The sequence below is a fragment of the Pelobates fuscus genome, chromosome 9, assembly GCF_036172605.1.
Source record: "Pelobates fuscus isolate aPelFus1 chromosome 9, aPelFus1.pri, whole genome shotgun sequence".
Lineage (NCBI taxonomy): Eukaryota > Metazoa > Chordata > Amphibia > Anura > Pelobatidae > Pelobates > Pelobates fuscus.
In genome coordinates, this window is record NC_086325.1 from 146,161,526 (window position 1) to 146,172,076 (window position 10,551).

A 10,551-nucleotide genomic window follows, 5' to 3' on the forward strand; every position below is an offset into this window, starting at 1 on the left:
TGGACCACAAGGAATTAAACCAGATCACTGTAAACAATAAATATCCACTCCTCCTAACCCCTGAATTAATAGAGAGATTACAGACTGCAGCTGTTTATATCAAGTTGGACTTGAGAAGTGCCTATAATCTCCTCAATGTTAGACAAGGCAATGAATGGAAAACAGCTTTCTAGTCCTGTTACAGACACTATGAATAAACAGTCATGCCATATGGTCTTTGTAACACTCCTTCCCTATTCCAACACTTCCTCAACAACATCTTCAGGGATCTCCTTGATTGATATGTGGTTGTCTATCTGGATAATATCGTAGTCTTTTCTCCTGATCTACGGATGCATCGATACCACATGTTGGAGGTTTTGAAGCATCTACAACAACACAAGTTGACATCTATGATATAGCAGCAGGCACCATCCTGTCACAAAGAAACAATGACACATACACCAGTCACCTCATTGCATTAAATTAAAAAAGACTGTCAGGAGCTACATCAAATTATGACTTGGGTGACAAGGAATTACTGGCTATAAAAAGAGCTTTTGAAGAATGGTGACACCTCCTGGAAGGAACGTCCCATCCCATAACCGTCTATACAAACCTGGAATATCTATGCACTGCCATACGTCTAAATCCAGGCCCATTTGGGCATTGTTCTTCTACAGATTCTTTTTTCATATCATGTATTGGCCTGGGACAAGAAACCGGAAGGCAGATGCTTTATCCAGGATATTCGCTACAGAAAACAAGAGAAAAAACAATATTCACACCACATCACTTCTTGGGTGTCATGGCACAGGTCTTGAAAGATATCCAAGCAACAGCTTCTAAACTATGGAGAAAGTGCCTAAACTTACGTAGATCATCCATGCTGCATAACGTTCTTTGAGGTTATACAATACAGACGCTTCATTCAGATGGGTCATCATGGCCATGTCTTCAGTTTTGTCGTACTTGGGGGGATGTTGGGGGTAAACTTGACTGTCTTTTACAGTTAGAGTCTATAAGAAAAAGAGACACGTTTCAGTTTAGCTCACAATTCAAAGTATTTAACTGCTGTTATGTTAAGTATTAGAATTTTATAACATGACAGGAGGCTTCGTATTTGCTTAAGTCTCTCTTTACTAGAACTCCACAGCAGCACAGAAAACAACCAATCAGAAAAAAGTTAGGTACTATAAAGCTCCCCTCCCCATGCATCATTCCCTCTTTCTTTGCTGCTCCGCATCAGTACAGGTCAGAGTACCTCTGCCTCCTGCTAATATTATTTGGGGGCTTTGGGATTTAGTTTGACTTATTTAGAATTATATTTTTTGTTTATATGTTATTTTTATTATTGTATTTTATGTTTCTGGTTTTTAGTTCTGTCTATTATAGTTTACTTCAGACTATTTATTTAACTCCTTGCTTATTATATTATTACACGTTGTATTTTTGTATTTACATTATTTGATATCATTTTTATATTTCCCATCTATATTTTATGTCTATGGTATTTGTCCGTCCATTAGATTTTCCTTCATATCGTTTATTTATATGTTGTGTATTGTATTTTGGTTTTTTATCTCGGGATTCTACCCGTTTTTCTCTCCTGCTTCCCCTGTTCTTGGGGATGTTTGCGTCTGGTAGCGCTAATTTAACGGTTTGTCCCCCCCTCCCACCCCACTCCCTGGCGCCATTCTATTAGTCCCCCCCTGTGGGGCTGCGGGCGCCCCGCTCGGGGTGTCAGGGGCCTAGCCACCTGGCTGCCTCCTCTGACTCACCGAGCTCTGGTGTGAGCCTGCCGGCGCCCGGGGTTTTCTCGCGGTCTGACGCGAGCACCCCGCGACCGGGTCTGCTCACACACGTGGCCGCCTCGCCGCGGCCGGGTTTCTTTCAGCCACGTGGATCCGACCGGCTGGAGAAAGGGCGCCTGCTTGCGGTCCCTCCTCCTTCCACGGTCGGATCTCGGCGTTTGTTGCCCTGCTGGGATTCCCCGGTGGATCTCAATGTGTTTCTGTAGTTTTATCTACAGATATGACCCTTATCAGTTTTCTGTAGTTGGTAGGACAGTGCAGATCTTTTAATGACAGGATATATCTCACAGATTCTGTGTGCATTATTGCCCTATGTATCACTGGTTCTGTGTGCTTATGGCACTATATATAAGATTCTGTGTGCATTATTGCCCTATGTATCACTGTTTCTGTGTGCTTATGGCACTATATATATGATTCTGTGTGCCTTATGACACTATGTGTCACTGATTCTGTGTGCTTATGGCACTATATATAAGTTTCTGTGTGCTTTATGGCACTATGTGTCACTGATTCTGTGTGCTTTTGGCACTATATATAAGATTCTGTGTGCTTTGTGGCACTGTGTGTCACTGATTCTGTGTGCTTATGGCACTATATATAAGATTCTGTGTGCCTTATGGCACTATGTGTCACTGATTCTGTGTGCTTTATGGCAGTATATATCACGGATTCCTGGGAGTTTACTGGCAGTATATATCTCAATCTGGGTGTTTCTTGTATATACGACTCTCAGTGCGCAGGCTCTGTTCAGAGCCAGACTGCTGGTTGGCGCTAAGGTGTGTGTGTTTCACAGTATAGATTTCGTCTGGCCAGCTATGGGGTCCCAAGTGAGTCTCCTCTGGTATGATTTCACTGTCCATGACAGATATTTTAAGCCAACATACCTGGCCCTGGTTCAACTGGTATGGGAGACCAGTCAACACTGATATTCTATCAGGTTATGTAGGGAGACTCATTGTATTGGCTATGGTTTAGCCCTACTCCAGAGATAGACCATGGGTACAATACCCCTCAGGTGGTCTGATGTTCTTTAATTATGAGGAGAATTCTCACAGATCTGTATGTACATGTGCATACCTTTGCACAGCTTAAGGAGGATGTCGGTCAGTATATCTTGATTTTATGGACACTATTACCACTGGATCAACTTCGGCTTATGTCCAATACCACTGGAATACCACTATTTGCCTGCTGGGCATTTGGGGACTGCCAGTCCCGGTGCAGGTTATTCACACGGCATTACGCTGTCTAAAAGGGTTGATGTCTGGGGACCCTAGGTCACAGGGTGCTCTGTGGATCTACAATTTTTGGGGAACTCTGCCCAAGCTCAGAGGTCCCCATTACTCATTCAAGACCCATGGTAAAGCGCTGCGGAATTGGATGGCGCTATATATAAATATCATATATTCATATAATAATGATATGCAACCCAGGATTGGCCTGCTATGTCTGTGCCCCATTTATTGTCCTGCTATGTCTGTGCCCCATTGATTGGCCTGCTATGTCTGTGCCCATAAGAACGGCCTGCCATGTCTGTGCCCATAAGATCGGCCTGCTATGTCTGTGCCCATAAGAACGGCCTGCTATGTCTGTGCCCATAAGAACGGCCTGCTATGTCTGTGCCCATAAGAACGGCCTGCTATTGTCTGTGCCCATAAGAACGGCCTGCTATTGTCTGTGCCCATAAGAACGGCCTGCTATGTCTGTGCCCATAAGAACGGCCTGCTATGTCTGTGCCCATAAGAACGGCCTGCTATGTCTGTGCCCATAAGAACGGCCTGCTGTGTCTGTGCCCATATGAACGGCCTGCTATGTCTGTGCCCATAAGAACGGCCTCTGTGCCCATAAGCACGGCCTGCTATGTCGGTGCCCCATTTATTGGCCTCCTATGTCGGTGCCCATTTGTATGGCCTACTATGTCGGTGCCTATTTGCTTGGCCTACTATTCTGTGTCCATTAGTTTGGCCTGCTGGGCCTGCTCTATCCCTCTTGGCCGCAGGCCTGGGGGAATATCACTGAGGAGAAGCCAGTGCCCACCAGTGACATGGAAATAGGCAGGTGTCCGGACAAGCACCATTGCCATACTATCCAAGAGGACACCAATATACGGCCATCTGGATATGGTAGGTAGGGTGAAGGCCCTAAACCTCAGACCTGAAGGGCAAGTTTTTCCTATGAAGACCCCGGACACACATCCGCGGTTTGCGCCAATCCGGCGACGGCACATCTCCAAGTAGAACTTTGCACAGGCAAGGACCGGTACTCAGACACCTACAGGATAACGCGGTGTTTTCCTTGTCTTTATCAACTAACTCCGTATCTGCCTCCCGGTATCCATATAGCTATCGGTAGTTATCCCTGCGTAAGGTTAGCTCCTGGCCCTGTTCAGTGGGGCTTACTTGTCTTGCCTTCCGGCCTGCCTTTTGCCTTCTAGCTGAGATAGAATTTGCGTTTTTCTCGTATCTACGTTATTGTTGTCTTTTTCGTTTTCGTGACTTCCTTTTCCTTTCGCTCGGGTCGTCGAGAGGCCGGACTTGACCTCCTCCGACCTCCTGGGTACTCGTGGATTGCGGAGAACGTCTCCAGCTTTCCTCAGACTACCAACGGTCCGCCTGGACCCCGCGCGCGCGCACGGGATCCGGACGGTCAGTTGATAGTTTTTCCATCGTTTTCCCGTAGATTTCCCTCAGCCTTACGTTGATACTCGTATTTGGTGTACCCTATAGTTGGTCACCCTGAGTCTCTAGGGACTCTAGCTTGGATCACAGGAGGGTGCGGCCCTCCATCACTTCGATCCGAGAATGTTTTATCTTCTGGAGCAGAGAGCGAACCCCTCTCAGATACGGAACCGGACACTGATTTGTTATTGGAGGGCGCAGCCCTCCCTCAACCTCAGCCAGAGACTGAGCTGGATACAGGGGTCATGTTTGGAGGAAACATTTTCATAGAGAGGAACGGTCACGGATGCAGACTCTACTGTTTGGTTATTTACGGGTGCGGCCCGCTCAGGCTATCAGCCGGACGTTAGCACGTTATTTGATCACATTAGTAGAGAGCGCGGCTCTCTCATACACTCGACGCTCTACGGTGCCATCCATTTGTTCAGCACACAGACTTGTACCTGTGCAAGACGTCGATGACTACATGGAGGGGCGTCCCTCCTGCATTCAAGTAGATCTGACGTCCGTGCTACTGATTTCGATATAGAGGACTGCCTGGTCATGCGAGATATCCATATTTAGACTGGATCCCTCTAGTCTATCTACTGTAATGGAGGGATATTCTCACAGAGATATAACGAGGGGTGACTCCCTCTTCTTTATACACATTCCTGGAGATGGTACGGCTATCGGATGGAACTCAGGTATTATGTGAGTGCGTCCGAAGTTTACACAGTCCGTTTGGAATGTTGGAATCACTTAGTATACGGCTGGTTTGGCCACACTCTCGCCTGCATTATGAATTTATGCTCGGATGAGACACCCCACCGGGTAGGACAGGAAGGTACGAAAGATCCTCCTCGGTTACTATTGCGATTTTGGTGGTGGTCTTCGGTGCATTCCTTGAGATTGGAGATCTCCCTGCAAGGCCGCATCGCGGAATGGCCCTGGCACGATCGGAGGAGCCGCCTTACGGGTCATGAGTTGAGACTTGGTGTCAGTTTTCTTCTCGCGACCCTAAGTCCTAGATCGGATTTCGAAGTTATACAACTACAGGAATGTAGCTAATAGGTCAGCTTACCAGCTCATGGACCGACTTCTAGGAAACAGGTTGCTACACCACGTACAATGGATTTACCGGCGGAGGGTGCTTTTTTCCGTATTTGAGATACTTCGTCGGTTGGCATCTTCTTTGACCCGTCGGCTGTCATTTATCGTATTTGGAATGTCCAATTAGGATTACTCTGATATTTCCTGGAATAATTACCAGCGACACAAACAGCGTTGGATTGGTGAACTGAGCGTTGAAACAGCAAATACGAAGCCTCCTGTCATGTTATAAAATTGTAGATTATGCTAGCTTTAGTGTACCTATAATCTTAATTTTATTAATGACAGGAGGCGAGTATTTCCCACCCATTCTTGTCCCTCCCTTGTTTAATGTTATAGTTTAGATTATCAGGTAAGTATGCAACTCTGTTTGTTGTCTCTGCTACCTGTCGCTTGTTCCTTATGTCTGTTTTTTTCCATAAGTAGGGTTGGGATATTTACATATTAGGTTAATTTGGTTGCTACATTGGGTACCTACATGTTTATTCAGAGTACATTTCATTGGATAATCAACCTGTTCGATTCTGTTTTTCTCTCGTTTCAGTTTACAGTCCATCTACACTATCTAGTTTGACGGTTACACTTGGATGGTGGACATCGTTATATTCATCGTATCTAGGACTTCGTTTCTTCCCCATGATGTTCTCTGCCTTTTATTCTGTTTTGTCGCAGCTTGAAAGAGGAAATGATGCATGGGGAGGGGAGCTTTATAGTACCTAACTTTTTTCTGATTGGTTGTTTTCTGTGCTGCTGTGGAGTTCTAGTAAAGAGAGACTTAAGCAAATACTCGCCTCCTGTCATTAATAAAATTAAGATTATAGGTACACTAAAGCTAGCATAATCTACAATTTTATATTTACCCTTCCATCGTCGGTTTTTACGGTGATTTTGCCATCTATACGAGCTGTGACTATACCTTTGACGTACAGCTCTTTTTGGTCATCTACGAAGCAGGTGTTCTTGGCATTGAATGGCCTGTTTTGGGCTTCCAATTGTTCTTTCTCAGATTTCCGGAGAAACTGTGCAGCGTCTTCAAAACAGGCCATCTCCCCATCACCCATGGTTGCTGGTGTTGTTACCTGTAAGAAGAGATTTTTACTGTCTTGAATTTTGCTTATAGGAAAAAGAATAATAAATGGAAATACAATATTCTTTTTTTAAAAATTAATTTCTCTGGGATATTTTAAGTCGTAATTTCATTAATTCTTCTTTTTTTCCATAGTTTTTTTTTTTGGTATGTATTGGGACTTGTTACGATTACCTCCGGGCTAGCTGTAGGCTGGACCGCTTGGATGTCCTGGTTCCCGAATGTAGAGAGAAAGAAGCACTGTTCCGTTCAGCAATCATCAGAGTCCTGTGAATACAAAACAATCCCACTAGCTCTAGTCTAGATAGGATACCCTGGTTCCCACAAAACGAGTCGAGGCTGCGATTTGAAGGTCAAACACGAACTGGCTTTAATGGCACAGGGACAGCGTTATTTATGCAAAATCCCAGGTCCAGGGACAGGCCCCTCTGGACCTGATGGGATACAGGGACAATACATACAGTTGACCAATGACAATACTCTGCATCATTTGAAATAGTCCCCGCCCCGCTTGGAGATAATGGTTCCAACGGTTATGGCAATTCAATTATCTCCAAGTGCCCAGAGTCCCACGTGTATTTCCAACATGTAAAAACAGCATAAAAATATATTTTAATAACAGTTTACTAAATACCCCTTACATTCTGCCATTCATTAGATAGCTCGGGTCTGACGAATAGTGCTCAGACCTCACGAACGGTATAGCCAGTCTCTGGTATATAAGTCTTTTCTTGTCCCTTTGTCCCGAACACGAGATGGCAGCCATCTTTTCTACTCGTGAATAGGCGAGCGGGTATCGGTTTCAAAACTCCTGGAACGAAACACGGGTAGTATGCTGTACGAATACCGCTCTCTGGCTGGCTGTCCCAACCCTTCGTGAACCAAACGCAGACCGCCCTGAAGGGGCCAATTAGCCTGCGGTTAACCGCAGCCTCAACGTTCTAATCGTCGACACACACCGGGATGTAGGTGGTCCTCGTTCGGGAGTTTGAATACGGTGAAAATAGTCGACGAACGAGGCCACCCTGAGGCAGCCAATTAAAGTTGTGGTTAACCGCAAACCGCAACCTCCTGTAGCGGTACTTACCCTTTCCAGGGGCCGGCCGGGGTCCTCTGCTCGAGCCGCGCGCGGTCCTGCTGCTGCACGAGCCGCGCGCGGCTCATCCGAAGGCAGGAACAGGAAGGCGGGCAGTGACCGTGAGAAGCGGTCACGTGTCCCGCCTGACTCTAAGAGCGCGCCGCAGGTCTCGGGCGCGCTCTTAAAGGGACAGTGGGAGCCTAAATTGGAAAAGGCCTCCCATTGGTCCCTGTCATGCCACACTCCCCATACACTTACCTTTTGGGGGCGTGGAGATGACAGGGACCAATCACAATAGTTGTTTAGTTATTTATACTCACCTTTTTCCCTTGGTTCCTTGCCCTATTGTGGTTTCTGTTTCAGTTCCCTTTAGCGCTTGTTGTGTTCAGTTGTGTTTCTTCGTACTTGACCTTGGCTTTGTTTTCTGACTACGTTATTTCTTTATCCTTATCTGTTCTGTTTGCCGGCTTGCTGTTTACTGTGTACCAGACCCCGGCTAGTCCTAGTTTACGCTGTCTTTTTGTGCCCTTGACCTCGGATCGTTCCTGACTCTGTACTTCTCCTATATACGTCGAGTCCGGCCACTCTAAGGTCCGTTAGACATATCTCCCCTCTGTGTTGTCTTCTGTTTAGCTGAATCCTGCGTGTTGGGGTATATTTTCGTTACATTACGATAGGGCCATGGGCCCCGCAGATTTTTTTTTTTTTAATTCTTTATTTTTGTTGCGCAGGAAGGTACATAAGCATTGAAAGACGCCACAACAGCGTACAAGTAGATTTTTAAACAGGCTAAACTGTGGCATAGAGAGTAGCACATTTTTAGTTTGTAGATACAGGCTAGTTTGCAGATAAGCATACAACATTAACAGGTTCAGGCTTAGACAGTAGGTATTGTAGGTTTGATCCTTTATATAGTGAAGTAACGTAAGACAAGTTTAGCTATGCTCAAATTGATGTGTATGTGACACTGCATTCCCAACTATGGTAAACATTTATACTTCAGTAAGCAGGATAAACCATGTATTAGGGTGTTACTCATGTGATGGAGCTAAGTGTCCCAAACAGGCAAGGTGAGTACACTCGTTGTCTTGGGCACGGGGAAACAGGCTTAAGTGAGACCACTGGGACAGAGCTGTCTTGCTGCTATGTGTCCATGCGGGCCCCGGCGGGGAGAAGTTGGTGGGGGCCAGGTACGACTGCATGCTTCGTCCATGAGTGTCTATTCCCAGATGACAGGAGGTGAGTAGTCAGCTCCCATATTAACCAGTCTGCATCAGGCTGTGGGGAGCTCCGTGCATGTGTCGCTTGGACAGGCGATGATCCATGAGTCCCCTCCGGCCATAATCTCGGCTAGGGAGGTGCGTGTTGCAGAGGGTCCGCTGGATTTCTTGGTGCCCTTCTCCCTGTGGCCTGGGTCCGCTGAGGTCACTGTACCGTTGTTCAGACAGCTGTTGTGGCATATCGCAGGAGTGGTTAGGCGGGTGCTCCGAGTCACTGCCATCTTGGGCTGTGGGCCTTGCGTGTTCGGCGCCCTTTATTCCGCTTGTAGGTCGGCTTGAGTGCACCCCAGTGTGGACCGGGATAACCCCCCCGGCCCAGAGGGGGGGAACAGGGGCCGGCAGGCATACAACATTCCAGCGTTAGGCAGAATAGTGGGGAGACAGGGCAGCGGCCGTCCACCCTGCCACCCCTAGAGTAGGTCACGGCCTCCGAAGTCCCGGGCTTCCCGTGGGGGGGGTCCGAAACTCCCGATCTCGGGGTCCGCTACCCTTCCCACAGCTGTGTGAGTGGTGTCTCGCTGTTTGCGAGTGTGGATGGCTGCTTATTATGGCCTAAAGGCCCGATTTCTCAGGAGCCCCTCCGCCATGCGACCGATCAGCACGGCGGTCCGGCCCCGCCCCCCGGGCCCCGCAGATTTAGCTCAGCAAATGGCATCCCATGAGGCTAGATTTGTAGAGCAGGATCACCATATAGATCAGATAGCCCAGGCTCTCCAGACACTCTTATCTAGAACTATTCCAGCAACCACACCTAACCCTCCTACACCTCTTCTTCCTGAAGTATCTACTTTGCCCAATACTTCGGCCCATTTAACACCTCCTCCTAGGTATGGAGGGGATTCTAAGACATGCAGAGGTTTCATTAATCAAATAGAATTCCATTTTGAGATGTATCCACGTTCATTTCCCACAGAAAGGTCTAAAATGGGGTTCTTTATGCACCAACTTACCGATAAAGCACTTGAGTGGGAAAACCCTATTTGGGAGGCTAATGGACCTATGGTGCATGATTTCAACAGTTTTCTCACGGCTTTTCGTAGAACTTTTGACACAACGAAAAGGTCAAAAAATGCCGCAAGAGCATTAATGAGAATTAAACAGGGTTCTAGGTCTGTGGCTGACTATGCTATTCAGTTTCGTACCCTTGCTTCACAGGTAGATTGGACCAATAATGGGTTAACTACTGCGTTCATGGAAGGTTTATCTGACACTATATTGGATGAGGTAGCAGCTAAGGAGCTTCCTATTACATTAGAGGATCTTATGGACTACCTCATTGATATAGATAATAGGATTCGTGACAGGCTCTATTCTAAGAACAGGAATAGACGTTTTGTTACACCTATTAACCCCAGAGTTGATAAACCTGAGAGTGTTAAAGTATCTGAGGAGGAACCCATGCAATTAGGGGTTGCCAAACTCTCTGATACTGAAAAGTTACATAGGAGAAGGGACAGACTCTGCCTATACTGTGGTAGGAGTAAAGGAATGTCCTTTGCTTCCGGAAAACTCTCGCACCTAAGACCTTATAGGGGACTGG

General features: G+C 46.6%; 1 protein-coding gene across 1 annotated transcript; it reads right to left on the reverse strand.

Moving 5' to 3' along the window:
- Positions 1–676: 676 nt before the first annotated feature.
- Positions 677–6,637, reverse strand: LOC134573691 (myosin-2-like). Its single transcript, XM_063433474.1, has 3 exons — positions 6,427–6,637; positions 855–998; positions 677–733 (listed from the first exon to the last, which is right to left on the reverse strand). The coding sequence occupies exons 1-3, from the start codon at positions 6,625–6,627 to the stop codon at positions 677–679; spliced, it is 402 nt and encodes a 133-aa protein (XP_063289544.1). The 5' UTR covers positions 6,628–6,637.
- Positions 6,638–10,551: the final 3,914 nt, after the last annotated feature.